This window comes from Marmota marmota, unplaced genomic scaffold, assembly GCF_001458135.2.
Source record: "Marmota marmota marmota unplaced genomic scaffold, marMar, whole genome shotgun sequence".
NCBI lineage: Eukaryota > Metazoa > Chordata > Mammalia > Rodentia > Sciuridae > Marmota > Marmota marmota.
The window spans coordinates 27697552-27717419 of NW_026000142.1; the positions used below are offsets into that span (position 1 = coordinate 27697552).

The 19868-nt window shown below is 34.1% G+C and overlaps 1 protein-coding gene across 1 annotated transcript in view; it reads left to right on the top strand.

The window, feature by feature from the left end:
• Positions 1-19868, top strand: part of Rsbn1l (round spermatid basic protein 1 like) — a 74455-nt gene that overhangs the window by 19606 nt on the left and 34981 nt on the right. Inside the window, exon 2 of the mRNA XM_015488392.2 lies at positions 12114-12230. Within this exon, the coding sequence (XP_015343878.1) occupies positions 12114-12230 (117 nt within the window). The remainder of the gene's footprint in view (positions 1-12113; positions 12231-19868) is intronic.

A 19868-nucleotide genomic window follows, 5' to 3' on the forward strand; every position in this document is an offset into this window, starting at 1 on the left:
AAAAAAAAAAAAAAAAAAAAAGAGAGAATTTATTTGAGGGCTGGGGATGTGGCTTAAGTGGTAGCGCGCTCGCCTGGCATGCCTGCGGCCCCGGTTCGTTCCTCAGCACCACATATAAACAAAGATGTTGTACGCCGAAAACTAAAAAATAAATATTAAAAAAAAATTCTCTCTCTCTCTCTCTGTCTCTCTCTCTCTTTAAAAAAAAAAAGAGTTTATTTGAGTTATGGGTCCATCTAGAAGCAAGGTTTGCTATTTTAGAAGGTGCCTGTCTGAGAGCCATAGTCCTCTTTTTTTAAAATCCCTGAGAGATCATGGGAGGTGTAGACAATAAGGTCTCTTCCCAGGGTGATTTTGATTGCCTCAGGGACTAGTAGGGCTACTGCTGCTACTACTCTCAAACTGTGTGGCCATCCTCAAGATACTAAATCAAGGTCCTTACTGAGATAAGCTACTGGCTGTTGTTGATCAGGTCCCTTTTTTTGTGTGACCACCCCCAGGGCTGTTCCTCCTCTGTCAGTGACAAAAAAGGTTAAAGTTTTATTCAGTAGGTAAGCTGAGGGCGGGAGCTTGGAGTAAGGCACCTTTCAGTGCCTTAAAGGCTTTGGCATAGTGTTTCTTTGAGGAGGCTGTAAAGAGGCTTAGCTAATTCTCCACATCCAGGAATCCAAAGCCTGTAGTATCCGGTTATCCCTAGGAAGCCTCTAAGTTGCCTTATGGTCTGCTGTAGAGGATATTGTCCTATGGGAGTTATTCTTTCCTGTCCTAGTTTTCGGGTTCCTTGAGACAGCTGTAATCCTAAATATTGAATTGTTTTTGGCATAATTCAGCTTTCTTCTTTGAGACTTTATAACCCTTGTCAGCTAAGAAGTTTAAAAGTTTTATAGTGGCCTCATGACATTCTTTTTGAGTGGAGGCACATAAAAGTATGTCATCTACATATTAGAGGACAGTCAACAGATATTTTATCTCTGAATTCTGTTAAGTCCTTAGCTAGGGTTTGGCCAAACAGGTGAGGGATATCTCTAAATCCTTGGGGTACTGTTCAGGTTAATTGAGATTAGCTATCTGGTTCCTCAAAGGCAAATAGATACTGCGATTCTAGTCTAGGGGTAACAGAAAAAGGCATCTTTTAAATCTAACACAGTAAACCAAGCAGCAGCTGCTGGAATCTTGGATAATAGAGTATGCAGATTAGGAACTATAGGGTGGAAGGGAACAACTGCTTCATTAATTATTCTGAGGTCCGTGACTAGGTGCCATTCCCCATTAGGTTTTTGAATTCCTAAAATGGGTGTGTTGCATGGACTATTGCAGGGCACTGAAAGTTTTTGCCTTTTGAGGTTCTGAATGACCTTTAATAAGCCCTTTTTTTTTTTGCTTCTGGGCTTAGGGGGTATTGTCTCTGATGTGGAAAGACACAGGGATCTTTTAAGACTATTTTGATTGGGACTGCGCTTTTTGCCATCTGATTTTGCCCTCAGTGGCCCACACTTTCAGGTTTATATCACTTCTAATAAAGGTAAACATAATGGTCCTCATGGTCCCTAATTCATTGTAATGGAAGTCTGAAGTTTTGAAAGTGAGTCCCTTCCCAATAAAGGGGTAGGGCATTCTGGGACTATCAGGAATGAATGAGAAAACATCATCCCATCCCACTCACAACTCAATGGGGGGGTTGGACTTCTTTCCATGTTTGTTTGATATTTACATTCCATGTAATTTGTTGTTTTGTGTTTTTTGTACCTTTTTAGAAAAAATATGGTATGGATATAGACACAAGGGAACTTTTGTATACTATTTATGGGAATGTAAATTAGATCAGCCATTAGAAAAAGTAGTATGGAGTTTATTTAAAAAGTTAGAACTAGAACTAGAACTAAAACTACCAGTTATGCACAGAGGTATGTGCCTGTAGTCCCATCTACTTGAGAAGTTGAGGTAGAAAGATTGCTTAAGCTCAGGAGTTTGAGGCCAGCCTAGGTAACATAGCAAGACCCTGTCTCCCTTAAAAAAAAATTACCATATGCCATATGATCCAGCAATTAATATTGCATTGCTGTTCACAATTAACAAGATATGGAGATCAACCAAATGTTTATCGGTGGATGAATGGATAAAGAAAATGTAGTACACAATGGAATACCATTTAGCATTAAAGAAAAATGAAATTATGTCACTTCCAACAACTTAGATGAACCTGGAGGGTGCTATATTAGATGAAATAAGCCAAGCACAAAAAGACAAATGCTACATAATCTCATTTATTTACATGTGAAGGGTAAAACTTACAGGAACAGAGGTTTGGATATTGGAAGAATTTGGGAGATATTGGTCAGAGGATATACAATTTCAGTTAGGAGAAATAATCAAGAGATCTATTGTGTACCATGTGACTATAGTTAAGAAAAATATATTACACATTTGAAAGGTGCTAAGAGAGTGTACTTTGTTTTTACCACAAGAAATGATAGCTGTGGGAGGTAATGTATTAATAAGAGAATGATAATGAGTTAAAATTTTTGTGATAACAAAAGACTGTACTTCTTATTTTAGAAAGCAGAAAATATGGAGTACTTTGAGAAATTCACAAGAATGGGTAAAATATAAAGTAGAAGTCTTTTCAATAACTGAAATAATTCTAAAGATTCCATAAAAATGAATGGGTTATTTAAACATCTGTTATTTAATAACTCTCTTTTAAAGGATTCTCTATCTTTTTTTTTTTTTTTTAAGCTTTTTTCTTTTTCTTTTCTTTTTGTGGGTACTGGGTGTCCAACCCAGGGCCTAATGCATGCTAGGCAAGTACTGTATCACTGAGCCATATTCCCGGCCTCTAAAGTTTTCTTTCCTTCTTTTTTCCTTTGGTGTACTGGGTATTTAATCCAGGAGTGCTCTACCACAGAGCTACATCCCCAGTCCTTTTTATTTTTTATTGTGAGACAGGGCCTTGCTAAGTTGCACAAACTTCTGATCTTTCTGCCTCAGCCTTTCAAGTTGCTGGGATTACAGGCATGGGCTGCCATGCCTGGAAGATTTTTATTTTCTTATTATTGGAGTACTTCATCTCATACATACATCTATTTTCATTTCTAACATAATCACAACTTTAATACTGACTAGTGAATCTTATTATATAACCAGATGAAACATGATTTTATTACTATGAACTGGTTTTCCAGAGTGGTACTTAGAGTAAGAATCAATTGATATCTTCTTGATTGCAGTATTCCTTAGTGCAGTATTATTATTTTTATTTTTATCTCTTGCACATAATGCTTAGTAGAAGTGTATTTGTTCAGTGAAATAAAAATTATTATGTAGAGGCATATATGATACTACTATATCATAAATTCACCAATTGTTTGAAAAGGCCTTTTATATTTTATTTAAAATTATTAACTATTTCATATGAATTATCCTATGTTTATTTTTCAACATAAATGATTCACTGTTTTTTCTGGGTTTATAATGACTTAGTCATCTGTTCTTTTTTTGTTGATTGTTATATTCCTTTTGCCTGTTTAGGTTCAAACTGTATATATCATGGATCGATTTGCATCTTTTCCTCTCACTGCCCTGGTTTCCTATCTCCCTATTTATTTATTTTATTTTAATTTTTTTGCAGTGCTGGAGATTGAAACCATAGCCTGAATTACATATTTAACCCCTCTTTATTTAGATTAATTTTGAAAATACTACTTCTATGAGCCGTTTTAGATTCATAGTATAATAGAGAAGAAGGTCCATATACTCTCTGCCCCGACACATGCATTATAGCCTTCCTCATTATCAGCCTCTCCTTCCAGAATGTTACATTTATTACTGATGATTGGCACATCATTAGCATCCAAAGACCATAATTAACATAGGGTTCACTCATTTTGTTGTACATTATATGGGTTTGAACAAATATATAATATTGTGTATCTGCCATGATAGTATTATACAGAGTAGTAAAAATCCTCTGTGCTCTACTTCTTCATCCTTTCCTTCCCCCAGCCCCTGGCATCCACTGATCTTTTCACTATCTCCATCGTTTTCCCTTTTCCAGAATGTCATGTAGCTGAAATCCTAGAACTTATGGGCACAATATCTTTATTTTGTTTATTTATTTTTATGTGGTGCTGAGGATCGAACCCAGGGTCTCACACGTACAAACCCAGTCCTCTATAGTCATTTTTAGACTGGCTTCTTTCACATAGTAAAATGCATTTAAATTTCCTTCTGTTTTAACATGGCTTGATATCTCATGTCTTTGTATCATTGAAGAACATTCCATTTTTTGGATGTAGTAGATCCATTCATTTACTGAAGGATATCTTAGCTGCTTCCAAGTTTTGGTAATATGAAAAACCTTTTATAAACATCTGTGTACCTACTTTTTTTTGTGGACATAAGTTTTTAGCTCCTTTGGATGAATACCAAACAATGTGATTATTGGATCATATTGGAGTATATTTGAGATTGTAAGAAACCAACCAGTCGTCTTCCATAGTAGTGTTTTTTATTCCCACCAGCAGTGAATGTGAATTCCTATTTTTCCACATGATTCCATCTTGCTGTGTCCTACACAGTGAATGAACAACTTATGGAACGCAGGCTGTGAGCTGGCTGAAAAAATAAAAGTCTAAAGAAATATTAAGAAATAAAGACAAAGACATGGAAATAAGTGAAAAGGGGAGGCATGGTGGGAAGATCCAGCTCTGATGGAGACTGGACCTAACAAGGAACAAGAGTCCGCATTTTATTTTTGTAGGTAGGAACACCAAAGGGTTTCAGTGTGAAAAACTTCTTGGGGTAAACAGGATGAGGTTTGGGAAAAACAACATGGTTGGGGTTTAGCAGGTTAGACCCATCTCTTCTATCTCCAGGCAGCTGGGATTTGAAATCAAGGCTTTTTGAAATAAAGAATTCCATAGCAAGCCCTGAATATCCCAGGGGCCATGCTGCAAATGGGCATTCCCCCTGGTGCTTCTGCACCGCAGGGTTTCCAGAAGCAGTTCCTCAAGTTCAAAACAATGATTATATACTTTATATACAATGATTTATATAAGGACAATTCCAGCTTTTTTCTTTCTTTTTTTTTTTTTTGTCAGTAGTGGGGATTGAACTAGGGTGTTCTACCACAGAGTTACATCTCCAGCCCCACCCACCTTTTAACTATTATTTTTAAATTTTGAGATAGGATCTTGCTAAGTTGCCAAGGCTGGTTATTGATCCCCCTGCCTCAGTCTCTTGAGTCACTGGAATTCTACTGTGTGCCAATGCGTCTGGCTACTCACCAGCATTTGATATTGCCAATTTTCTGGATTTTGGGCATTTTAGTAAGTACATGGTGGCATCTCTGATGACATATGATATGGAGCATTGTTTCATATGCTTATTCGTCATCTGTGTATCTTATGGTGAGGTCTTTGCCCCCCACCCCCCTTTTTCTTGGGATTGAACCAAGGACCTTGGGCATACTAGGTTAATGTTCTATTGCTGAGCTACACACCTCCCACCCTTTATATTTTATTTTGGGACAGGGTCTTGCTAAATTGCCCAGGCTGGGCTTGAATTCTCATTCCTCCTTTCTCATCTTCCCTGGTAGCTGGTGTTACAGGTATGCAGCACTATTCTCAGCTGGGCCTATTTTTTTTCTATTAATTGATTTTTAAGAGTGGTCTATTTTGGATCATTTATCAGATATTCCTTTTGCAAATATTTTATCACTTTTGTGGATGCTCATTATTCTCTTGACAATGTTTTGTAGAATTTTAGTAAAGACCAGTTTATTCATTCTTCCATGGATTATACTTGTGCTGCTGGATGTAACAAGTTATTTATCATCAAACCCAGCCTCATCTAGATTTTCTCTGGTGTTATCTAGGATTTCCATAGCTTTACGTTTTATGATTATGTATCTGACTTATTTGGTTTAACTTTTTGAAGGGTCTAAGGTGTTTGTGTCTAATTCCTTTTTCTTTTTTTGCATGTAGATGTCCAGTTGTTCTAGCACTGTTTGTTGTAAAGACTTTTTTCCCTCCATTGTATTTACTTCTTTGTCAAAGATAAGTTGACTAAACTGAGTGTGGTGGCACATGCCTGTAATCCCAGTGAGGCTCTAAGCAGTTTAAGGAGACCCTGTCTCAAAATAAAAATGACTGGAGATGTGGCTCTGGGACTGAAGGGCCCTGGCTTAAATACCTAGAACAAAAAAAAAAAAAAAAAAAAAAAAAGAAGAAGACTGTATTTAAATGGCTTTATTTTTGAGCTCTGTTTTGTACCACTGATCTGTTCATCTTCTCTTTTGCCTCTACCACATTGACTTGATTCCATTATATATTTCTAAATAAAACTTGCAGTCCTTAAGTTAAACATTTCAAACAGATAATTTTTAAGGTAGAATAATTCTTTTATTCTAAGAGTTATGATAAGGAGGTGAGTTAGGTAATTTTTTCTAAGCCTGAGAATTAGACCATGAAGGTTAAAACTATACAAGTTCTTGGTCTTGAAAAGAAATGAATAAAAATTGATGAAGAATCATATTTTTAGGAACAGTATCAACACTGATGCCAGGGTGGTGTTTTTCATCATAGTCCCTTTCTCTGAAAAGATCTAGAAGTGACTTTCATAAATATGAATACATTATAGTATAGTAGCGGCAGACTTGAGATTTTCTTTTTAATCTATGTAAACATAATTTTAGCCAAAACTGGAGATATGAAGTGTGTCAGTTATCAAGGTTGCAGACTTTAAACTTGGACCTCAGTCTTTTAAGCACATAGGCTTCCCACTTGATCATAGTTGTACCATGTAACATAATTACAGGAAATTTAATGAAAGCATTTAAGGTTGGATTTTCAAAAAGGAAATGTTCTGGGGACTGGGGCTGGGGCTGGGGCTGGGGCTGGGGCTTAGCAGTAGCGCACTTGCCTGGCATGTGTGAGGCACTGGGTTTGATTCTCAGCACCACATATATAAATAAAGGTCTGTCAACAACTAAAAAAAAATAATAATAATTTAAAAAAAGGATGTGTCCTGACAAGAGTAAAAAATTCTGGAGAATGAGAGGTAGGTTGAATGGCTTGAGAGGTGGGAACACAATAAATTATATGGTTTGGGCAGCAATAATGCTACAAAAGTGCTTTTATGTATTTGTAGGATAATTTATATTTGCTGAAAAGGTTTGGGGTGTGGGGAATCACCAACTGCACTTATGTCATTGGTAACCCTCTTGGCTTGGCTATGTCATTGTTTTTATTTCTATATAAATTTTTCATATAATGATATCATATCTTCAGCTTATCTTTACTTGAACTATTTAATGTCATACTCAAATGCATATTCGAAAACTCTTTTTCTTGTGTTATGAAACTGATATGTACTGTCAGAGCACTAATCTCCAGACTATATAAAGAACTCAAAAAACTTAACCCCAAAATAAACCAAACAACCCAATCAATAGATGGACTAAGAAGCTGAACAGACACTTCTCACAATAAGATATACAGTCAATCAACAAATAATATGAGAAAATGTTCAACATCATGCCAGTCAGAATGCAGTTGTCAAGAATACAAGGAGGATGTGGGGGAAAGGCACATCGATACATTGCTGGTAGGAATGCAAATGGGTGTAACCAATCTGGAAGCAGTATGGAGATTCCTTAGAAAACTTGGAATGGAACCACCATTTGACCTAACTATCCCACTCCTTGGTCTATACCCAAAGGACTTAAAATTAGCATACTATAGTAACAGCCACATCAGTGTTTATAGCAGCTCAATTCACAGTAGCTAAACTGTGGAACCAACCTAGATGCCCTTCAATAAATGAATGGATAAAGAAACTATGGTATATGTACAGAATGGACTATTACTCAGCATTAAAAGAGAATAAAATTATTGCATTTGCAGATAAATGGATGGAGTTGGAGAATATCATGCTAAGCAAAGTAAGCCAGTTCCATAAAACCAAAGGCCAAATGTTCTCTCTGATAAGTGGATGCTGATCCATGATGCACGGACATGTGGGCTGGGAAAAATGGAGGAACTTTAATTGGGCAAGCGGGAGGGAGGGGAGACGAGGGGGTATGGGGGCAGGAAAGATGGTGGAATAGGATGGACATCATTACTCTAGGTACATGTATGACTGCGCATATGGTACGACACTGCATCGTGTACAATCAGAAATGAAAAGTTGTGTATAATGAGTCAATATACATTCTGCTGTCATATATACCTAATTAGAATAAACAAAAACTAATATATGCTCAATCAGAAACTTAGAAATTGTGTACCAGCTAAAGATGACGACTTTGAATAATTTGAGCTATTATCTTTCATTCTGTATTCTGAGTATATGTGTATTAATTTGTAAATTTTAAAAATAATGGAGTCACACTGTATTGCAGTTTTATTTCCCGAGAACTTAGTTTTTTTTCTGAAAAATATTTATATTTTGTGATTGTGATAGACTCTACGAATATGAACATATGAATGAATATATGACATTAAAAGTCTAGTTATTTTAATGTATGTGGTTAAAAGTCATGATTGTTGTTATCTGCAGGAGTGTTACTTGAAGAGTAGAAAGAGAACGAAGGGATTCTGTGGTGCTGTTTCACAAGTGTGTTTATTTTTGTGAATATTGAGCTGTAACATGCATACATTTTTATATTTGTATATTATACTTGAATAAATTTTAAAAGGTTTAATAGTTATTGAAATAACACAGATTAATAACCTGGATGATTGGACAGAGAAATGAGGAAGTATTTTAGAGAACTGTTTTCCTCAGTTCTTTTCAATGATATAAATAGCTTATTTTAAAAATGTTTGTTGAGAAATGTTAATTTATATCTGTGTCTGACCTCCAGCCATTTGGACTAATTTTATTCCTTTATGGCAACCAATGACAGGAATTCAAGGACTTTAAATCTCTGAAAGTAATAGTAGCAAACTAATCAGAAATGAAAGAATGAAGGAAACAATCAAGTGGAGGAACACCCTACATAATGGGAGAAAGTATTTGTAAACTATACATATGGCAAGGGGTTAATATCTAGTATATATAAGGAACTCAGCTAAGTGTCTATCAGTTGATGAATGGATAAAGAAAATGTGATGCATATGTACTGGAGTGCTAGTTAGTCATAAGAAAGGATCAAATTCTGTTATTTGTGACAACTTGGATGGAAATGAAAGATAGTATGTTACGTGAAATAAGCTGGGTGAAGAAAGACAAGTCTCGCATGATCTTGTGGAATCTAAAAACACTCGTTTCATACAAGTTGAGAGTAGAATATTGGTAATCAGAGACTGGAAGGATGGGAAAAAGTTGGTCAGTGGGGATTAAGTTAGGAGAAATAAATTCTTTTTTTTTTCCTTTAATTTTTATTGTTGGTTGTTCAAAACATTACATAGTTCTTGACATATCATATTTCACACTTTGATTCAAGTGGGTTATGAACTCCCATTTTTACCCCGTATACAGATTGCAGCATCACATCGGTTACACTTCCACTGTTTTACATATTGCTATACTAGTGTCTGTTGTATTCTGCTGCCTTTCCTATCCTCTACTATCCCCCATCCCCTCCCCTCCCATCTTCTCTCTCTACCCCATCTACTGTAATTCATTTCTCCCCCTTGTTTTTTTTTTTCCCCTTTCCCCTCACTTCCTCTTGTATGTAATTTTGTATAACCATGAGGGTCTCCTTCTATTTCCATACAATTTCCCTTCTCTTTCCTTTTCCCTCCCACCTCTCACCCCTGTTTAATGTTAATCTTCTTCTCATGCTCTTCCTCCCAACTCTGTTCTTAGTTACTCTCCTTATATCAAAGAAAACATTTAGCATTTGTTTTTTAGGGATTGGCTAGCTTCACTTAGCATAATCTGTTCTAATGCCATCCATTTCCCTGCAAATTCTATGATTTTGTCATTTTTTAATGCAGAGTAATACTCCATTGTGTATAAATGCCACATTTTTTTTTTTTTTTCGTCTATTGAAGGGCATCTAGGTTGGTTCCACAGTCTTGCTATTGTGAATTGTGCTGCTATGAACATTGATGTAGCAGGTTTGCCTACCTTGCAGGCACTGGGGCGGCTCTGCCCCTCCGCGGGTTGCTGGGCCTGTTCTGCCGGTGGGTCGCAGGTCCGCCTACCTTGCAGGCGCGCGGTGGCTCTGCCCCTCCCCCAACCGGGGCGATGTGTCTCAGGAGAAATAAATTCTAGTGTTCTATTAAAGTACAGTGGGTGACAATAATGACGATGTAATACTGTATATTTCAGAAAAATCAAAGGATTTTGAATATTTACATCACAGAGGTAGATATGCTTACCTTGATTTGAACATTATATAATGTATATGTTTTGAAACATCACATAGTATACTAATAAATCTGTACAGTTTTTATGTGTCAATTAAAAAATGCCAGTATCTCTAGGGGGAAAATAAAAGAATAGACTAATCTGTTTAGAATTTAACTTAAAAGTGAACAGACAAGGAGCCTATCTATCTAGCTTATTTACTCTGCATCTCTAACCCTTTTCTTTACATTCATCATTGCTTGTTTGTTGAGTCTACACACCTGTGTTGGTTGATTCACAGGTGTTACCACTTTAAAAAAAAAGTTTTGTCAGTATGATAGGTAAAAATATTGTTGTCGGGCTGGGGATGTGGCTCAAGTGGTAGCGCGCTCGCCTAGCATTCGTGAGGTACTGGGTTTGATTCTCAGCACCACATAAGTATAAAATAAAGATATTGTGTCCACCTAAAAAAAAAAACCAAAAAATACTAAAAAACTAAAAATATTGTTGTCTTTTAATTTGTATTTTAGTTATTGAAGCTTAAAAGTATTTTTATTAAGGCACATGGATTTAATTTTTTGAGAATTTTGCTATTTAAGTAGTTTAGATGTGGGTTGTTCATGTGGTTGGTGGCATTAGTCTTTTGTGGCTATTGAACATTTCATGTGGAGCTAGTTCAAATTGGGATGTGTCATACGTGTAAACTGATACATACTGGATTTTGAAATTTATGAAGAAAGAATGTAAAATACCTCAGTAATTTTTGAATGTCAGTTGCACTTGAAATTATGGTATGCTTGGATATATTAAAATTATTTTTACCATTTTCTTTTTACATTTTTAATGTGGCTACTAGAAATTGTAAATGTACATATGGTGGGTGTTATATTTCTGTTGGACAGTGCTGGTTGAGATAGTAATCTAATCATTAGTGATTAGGACCTAGATTAGTGTAATATTTATAGAAAGGAAAGTAGGGAGTATTTTTTTAAGAGATTATGAATTATGCATGTATCTTACATAAACTCTATTAAAATAGAGCATATTTTACATTTGTGTGTCTTTCCATCATGGCTTTGTAATCAATAAAAACACTTTTTGAAGTCAAGAACTATGTCACTATTATTTTTACATTCTTCTCTGTATCTTCTGCTAGTTTCATAGAAAATTGATTTGAACAAACAAGATTAATAGGATATCATATATTTTATAAGCTTAAGTTTTAGAAAGTTGATCATTGAGTGATTCTTATGCTGTATCTTTCAATATTATAATTTTTCTAGTGATCCCTATCAGTTGTATTCTTGAAAGGTAATATGGTAAATGAACTAACATCTATTCATATAAATGCCAAGCTTTCTGTAGTCATTTGATGTCTTTTTTGGTTTAATCCTTATTATAACCCTATGAGGAAAGAATCTACCACCATCTTATGGATTATGAAATTTATGTTGAGTAATTTTTCCGATGTTATGTTAACCAAAACAGATAAGCCCAATTTCAGAGCTAGCACTTCTGTACTGTAGCTTTCTGTTCACTTAAAGATAGCCAGTTATTTAAAGTGATTTGAAATTCATGTATTTTGGCTGACATGAAATTAATGGAAATGTAAAATGATAAATTTTGACATTATATATTACATATTCAATAAGAAAGTAAATTGAGAAATAGTTCCCAAAGCCTAATGGGAAGAAAAAGACACATTTTTTTTTCTCATTTTATTGTGTATTGCAATTCCAGACATTGAACCATATTTCATGGAGGAAAAAATTAAGTTTTAATAGTTTAACTGTTTCTTTTATTTTGTCTTTCAGATAAAATCAAAGACAAAATTAAAGAGAGAGACAAAGAAAAAGAGAGAGAAAAAAAGAAGCATAAAGTAATGAGTGAGATCAAGAAAGAGAATGGAGAAGTAAAGATTTTACTGAAAAGTAAGTTAATATTCAGTGAATTTTGTTTCACTATATTGTACATATTGTGATTAGAATAAGGAAATGCTATGTTGTACTGATATTTGATAAGAATGAACATTAATGGAGAGGAAATAAAAAATATAGGGAGTTCTGATCTGCATGTAACATGTATTTGGTATTTGTTTAGTGAATCATTAAGGTTTCAAGGTTAAACTTCACTAAACTATTAGATTCCTTAAATAATTTTAAAATAAGTTATCTGACCAGTATTTGTATATTAGTGTTTATCCATATTTAGATAATCTAAAATAAAAGTGTAAAGCAATTTTTAGTCTGATAAGGATGATGAAAAGAAGTGATCTTACAAATATTTGACTTTAATTACCATATCATAGTCTAGAATTGAGAGGGAAGATAATCAGAAGGGATACTGTGTTACTGTATGTTTATTTATTACATACTTAAGAATATCTTTTTTGTTTCTTGTTTTCTTTTTTGGTACAATTGTATTCAGGTACTGGTTTTATGTGGGGTAGCTTGGGGAGAATAATTTTAAGGATAGATAGATAGTTGGGTAATATGTCTTTTCATTTAATCTGAACTTTTCCGTAGAGAATTTATGCTGAAATACATGTACAGAGAATCTTAAATTCACACAGATAGCAATATATGAAGAATCAATGGCATTCATTTGTTAGATAGCTAGGAAAGTCATTGTCCTTTATCAAGTTAATAGATCAAGTTGCTGATCAGAACATGTTGACCATGATTAATTTCATATTGAATTTATGTGTTGGCAAGCCTTTATATCTATATAAAGAAAAAAGCCTACTGCACTGTGTGTACACAAAATAACTGGTTAATTTATAATATTTAAGATAAATATAGTTAGACTTTATTTTCATTTCCTTCTTTGTCATGTTTCCAGATGTTCTTTTTTTATGTTTTTTTTTTTAGTTGTCAGTGGGCCTTTATTTTATTTATTTATTTATTTATTTATTTATTTATTTATTTATTTATTTATTTATATGGAGTGCTGAGAATCAAACCCAGGGCTTCACACATGCCAAGCAAGTGCTCTATCACTGAGCCACAACCCTGGCCCCCAGATGTTCTTTGATAGTACTTTATGTAAGGTCTGTTTTGTATATGTCAGAATTTTATTTTCTATAATATTCTTTTACTCCTGAAGAAAGATGTCAGACTTAAGTTGATTGCTACTTAGTTAATATTCTTTATCCTTTTGTTCTGTTTCTTTTGCCTGTGTGTGTGTGTGTGTGTGTGTGTGTGTGTGTTTTGTGGTGCTGGGGATTGAATTCAGGGACTTGTGCATTTGAGGCAAGCACTCTACCAATTGAGCTATATCCCCAGCCCTGCCATTATGTTTTATCTATGTTACCTAATTAGATTGTAAGCCTTAAAGTCAGGAATTGATTCTAACCAAACTCTAACATAGCAACTAATGATTAATTCTTGAAATGTTTTCATAACTTTGTTGGTTTAGTCAATTAGTCATTTTTTTTGTTTCTAATTTGTTTAATATTAAAACAATTATAAAACATACAGAGAAGTTACTGTATATTGTTCACATATTGTTCAGATGTGAATATAAAATAGAAATGCAGAGAATCCTCTTTTATTGAGGAGGAGCTAAAAACGCCTAAAAAATTAGTCCCATCATGGAACTGTAAACTTTTTTTTTTTCATAGTTTTATTTTTTTTTATTGGTTGTTCAAAACATTACAAAACTCTTGACATATCATATTTCATACATTAGATTCAAGTGGGTTATGAACTCCCATTTTTACCCCAAATACAGATTGCAGAATCACATCGGTTACACATCCACATTTTTACATAATGCCATATTAGTAACTGTTGTATTCTACTACCTTTCCTATCTTCTACTATCCCCCCTCCCTTCCCCTCCCATCTTCTTTCTCTACCCCATCTACTGTAATTCATTTCTCTCCTTGTTTTTTTTTTTTCCCCATTCCCCTCATAACCTCTTATATGTAATTTTGTATAACAATGAGGGTCTCCCTTCCATTTCCATGCAATTTCCCTTTTCTCTATCAATTAGTCATTTTTATAGATATGGTCAATACTCATTTTCTTATCTATTTGAAAGTACAGGGATGTAAATTTCTGTCACTTGAATCTATGTCTTAAAAATAATTTATAAAGGTTTTTATGTTCTTGGTTGAATAATAGATTTCGAATACACTGTTAATGTGAATATGTGAGTCTAGAGTTTATGTATGCAAATAAAATTAAAAACGGCCTAAAAATGGAGATTTTTTTTTTAGGAACATGCAATATTAACTTTAACTTTGAAATGGATAACACATTTAGGAAGTATTTTGAACTGAATTAAAGTGGAACTAGTGATGTTAAAAAAGAAAGAATGAGAAAGATTTAGAAATAAATTTGTGACTTCTAGAATGACCATGGAAAAATTTAGAGAAATTTACTGTATCTATTGTATGTTTTAGTCAGCTTTTTCGCTGTTGTGAGTAGAGGATCTGTCCAGAACAACTGTAGAGGAGGAAGAGTTTATTTGAGGGCTCACAGATTCAGAGGTCTTAGTCTATAGAAGGCTGGCTGCGTTTCTTGGGGCTTGAGATAAGGCTGGACATCATGGCAGAGTGTATGGCAGAGGGAAGCAGCTCACGGTGATCAAGAAGCAGAGAGAGTCTCTACTCGCCAGATACAAATATATACCCCAAAGTCATGCCTCAATTCCCATCTCCCCCAGTCACACCCTACCACTTCAGTTAATCCAATCAGAGATTAATTCACTGATTAGGCCAAGGCTATATCCCCATCATTTCTCCTTCTTGTATTGTCTCACATGTGACCTGTTGGGGGACACCTCACATCCAAACTGTAACACTGTGCAATGGAGGTGAGTAATAATTTAGTTACTTTTTTCCAGGATTGTGAAGATTTATATGAAAGAAACTGTGAGATAAATGCTGAGTATAATATCTGGCCCCAGGTATTCAGTAAGTGAATATGAATCTTATAAGTATATTTAAAAGAAGCAACAAAACTAAAACTATGTCCTCTCCTCAATGTGAAGTACATAGATAATTAAATGAATAAAAACATGATTCATTTGGAAAATAGTGACTATCCTATTGTAAGTACTGAGTAAATGTTAGCTATTGTTATTTTCCAACAAAACCAATTTGCTCAGCATGTGTGGCCATTTCCCAAGTGAGCCTCTGGTCTGGAAAGGACATTTTTTTGTCTTTGGTATTCTGGAGTAACAACAGAATCAGTTTTATGGGGCAGTGTGCTATCATTTCATACCATGTGCCCTATTTCCTTTTTGGTCTCCAGCTTTTGCTCTTCTCTTAAAATGTTCTGGTAACATTAGTGATGCAAGCTGTAACACACAGGCATTGTTTGATGGTAGTGGTTGAAAATATAAATGATAACTATTTCATATTAATCTCATTTCCTGAAGGTTTTTGTTAAAAATTGTGTTTTATATGAAAGTAAATAAATGCATGTGTATAATAATATATAATTGTATACATGCTAAAATGTTTTCAATGCAAAAATCTTCATAAATCCTTTTTATTGATAAATGGAATTATTTGCTCTTAATAGAAATAGCTTAAAAGAACAAATGAATTTGAAAAAAAAGCTTATTTAGTGGGCCCATGTGATGTACAACCATAAGAATGAAATCCTAATTAGAATAAGTTATACTCCATGTAAGAATGTTAAAATACACTCTACTGTCATGTATATCTAAAAAGAACAAATAAAAAAATTTTTAAAAAAGAAACTTATGTAGTGGGTCTCATTTTTTATACTGAAGTTTACCAACTATTGTATTTTAGTATATGTATGTGTTCCAGTCATTTTTATCTGTTTTTTTCTTTTCTTTTTAAAATATTTTTATAGTTGTAGATGGACACAATATCTTTATTTTATTTGTTTATTTTTATGTGATTCCCGTGATCGAACTCAGGGCCCTACGCATGCCAGGCAAGCGCTCCACCACTGAGCCACAACCCTGGCCTTTTATCTGGTTTCTTAAGGCTGAATTGTGAGAACATACATATTATGATTATAGCATTTTGGGGAATAAATTTTATTATTGTAGTGTGTCAGAGAAGCTCGATGAGGTTCTCTGAGAAGGAAGAATGGGGGTTAAAAAAAGCCAGTGTTCAAGTATAATGGTAGTGTATTCAAGATCATAGGTAGCTGGGGCCTTGGCGCACACCTATAATCCCAGCAGCTTGGGAGGCTGAGACAGGAGAATCATGAGTTCAAAACCAGCCTCAAAAACGGCGAGGTGCTAGCAAGTCAGTGAGACCCTGTCTCTAAATAAAATACAAAATAGGGCTGGTTATATGGCTCAGTGGTTGAGTATCCCTGAGTTCAATCCCTAGTATAAGGAAAAAAAAAAAAAAATCACAGGTAGGTTAGCCATGGCAGAAGGAGTGACAGCATTGTAGTGTGAAAAATCAAAGTTGTTTTCCAAAGACCAAAGGTTGAAAATTGCTAATTACTACTTTGTTTTCTATATACAATGGAGTTGTATATGTTATTTCCTACATCACATTTGAAATATGATCCAGTTTTCTGGGTAATGTGTATTTTTCATTGTTTTAAATGCAAAAGTATGCTAAAGTTGGTAGTAGGAATTAATATTAGTGAATTTTATTTTTAAAGTGATTTTGATCTTTAAAGTAATTTTTCATAACTGTTCATTAAAAGTACATGCTGTATTTGTACTGTTTGTGTGTCGTTCTTTCTATCTATGTATGAGTTTCATTTTTTCACTGGCTGTGTGTCTGCATTTCTGTTTTTGATTGTTTTGCTTAGTTTGCTCTCTCTTTTCTAGCTGTTTCTGTGGTTCTCTGTGTGTGCATGTATGTTTATGGTACATTATGAATGTGTGTTTGTAGTTCTTTGTGTGTATATTCGTGGTCTATGATGTGCATGTGCCTGTGGCTCTGGTGCATGTGTGTGTTTCCATAAACCTTATACTTTTAATCTCATATTTTTTTAGAGTTAAGTTTACTTAGAGAACAGTTTCATTCTTTCTGCTGTAAGTACTTACCAGTGACCTTTATTGGGTCTGATTTGTTGTTTTTGTTTGAAGAATTATAGATTTATAATGTGTACTTGAAATACTTTTTAGTACAAGAGAACATTGATATTTAAGGTGATCCTATTTTCTCAAAGTATTTTAGAATTTTCTACATATGTATCTGATGCCTTTCATATGTAGAGACAAAAAATGAGTAAGAGATTATATAATAGCAAACGATAAAGCCCCAGTTTTGTTTAATGCAAAGAATACCTATGTCCATTGGGGATTCCCCAAACTTACCTGTAGATTCTATTTGCTGGGAGGACTCACAGAACTCAGCATATAGCTGTACTCATGGCTATGATTTATTATAGTGAAAGGATACAAAGTAAAATCAGTAAAGAAAAACAGCATATGGGACAATGCCTGCAGGAAACTTGTGTAGGTTTCCAAGAGTATGCTCAAAGAAGTCACACAGGATGCATTTAATTCATTGAGCAGTGAATTATAACCACACATGTGAAATGTTGTCTACCAGGAAAGATCATTAAAGAGTCAGTGCCCAGGGTTTTATTGGGAGTTGGTCATAGAGGCACCATCTGCCTAGCATAAACAAAATTCTAGACTTCCAGAAGGAAAACGAGTGTTCAATATACCCCATATTGTTTGTACAAATATTTTAGGGACAGTAAACTGCTGTTACCAGGAATGGTGAGAATCCTTTAAAAATACAAGTTTCTAAATACCAGCCAAGGGCCAACTTTACAAGCACACAATCTCAGGTATATTCTCTCTTCTTCAAACTCCTCATTGTAATATTTAATTGCAAAGTAATTTGCCATGGAAATTTAACTCCTTTGTGCTTAATGTAAGAATCTTTCACTAGATTCCTTATTAGTTTGCATTTTTTGGTTTTTATTATAGTATTTCTTTTTTGGTTCATCCTCACAGATAAGAAATAGATTAAGTGTTGTGTCTATTTTCTCTTTATTTTTTGCCTATTTTATTTCAAAATAACGTGTTCTAGTGATCAGGTATTTTCTTTTCTTTTTTAAAATCTGTAGGTGTAAATTTAGTTGAATATTAAGTGTTTCCATTTTAATAGGCTTTATTTTGGCAAACTATTTAATTTGTGCAATTTTATATGTATTTTTAGTTGTGGGGTTTAGTAAGCTGTTAATTATGTCTGTCTCCTTTAAATGTTTTTAAATTCTACTTTTTGTTTCATTGCTGTCTATTTTTCTTGATTTATTTGTATTTTACTTATGTATCTAAACTTCTTTTTATCTTTCATTAGGGTTATTATGATTTGATTTTTTTTTTTTTTTTTTTTTTTTTAAAGAGAGAGAATTTTAATATTTATTTTTTAGTTTTCGGCGGACACAACATCTTTGTATGTGGTGCTGAGGATTGAACCCGGGCCGCACGCATGCCAGGCAAGCACGCTACCGCTTGAGCCACATCCCCAGCCCGATGATTTGATTTTTTTGTTATTAATTTTGTTAAGATATTAACTGGAAGCTGATGTTTTGATAGTTTGTACTTAAGACAGCAAGGATGAATTTGTTAACATTATTCAAATATATTTCTTAACTGCTTATAGACTTTAGAAATTAACTTTGCATTTTATGATTTCATAAATCTATGAAATAAATAATGTTGACAGATTTCTATTTTTTCTTTTCATGGTGATACTCATTTTGTTCTTCATTGCATACTTAGGAAGCATCTCTTTGAATTTTTAAAAGTGACCTTTTTTTTTTTATTAACAAAACTTCCCTTTTATGGACTTTCTGTCAATTTGAGATGATTTTTCTTGTCTCCAGGCTTGAGATTTAGTGGAATTTATATGTGGAAGAACTTGATTGAAAGGGAGGCAAGGAAAAAACTGTAAACTTCAAATAATCTTTGGTGAGATAGTTCTTTTAATTCATAGATTTGTCATGTGTTTATGTGTAGCTCTATATTAGATGGTTTGTGGAATACAATGATGGAAAAGAAATATCAGTACCTTTTTAGTATCACTCTGAATTCATAGAAAAGTCATTGTTTTACTCATACAATGTCATGAGGAACATGTGTTGTACACATATCCTACGAGTGAAATAAATAACTTCTTATATGATTTAGGAGTAATTTCAGTTCTAACTGAAGAAATGAGGGAAATCAACATGAAGGAAACGATGTAAGAGTTTTCTTTAAAGGATGGATGAGAAATAATTCAGTGTATGTACTGAGCAAGGCAAAGGTTATTTTAAGGAGAGGAAATGCTTTTGTTAGGATTAGAAAGAAAACCTAGGACTAGATATGTTTTATAAGAGATTGTGAGTAGTGCAGTTTCATGTGAGCATGAAGTTCTTGAGGGCCTCATCTTTGAATTCCAGACTGAAGAGGAAACTGCTTCATAGTTTGGCATTGAGACCCCCTGAAAGCAGTTATACCAAGGGATGAACATGATCAAAGCAATATATAGAAAATATAGAAAGATTAATGTGCTGCTGGCATTCAGGATGAGAGACAGTCAGATGACTGCTAGACTGTAAATTAGGACAGTGGTATCAAGAAAGTTCAAAGTAATCAAGGACATACTGGATAAT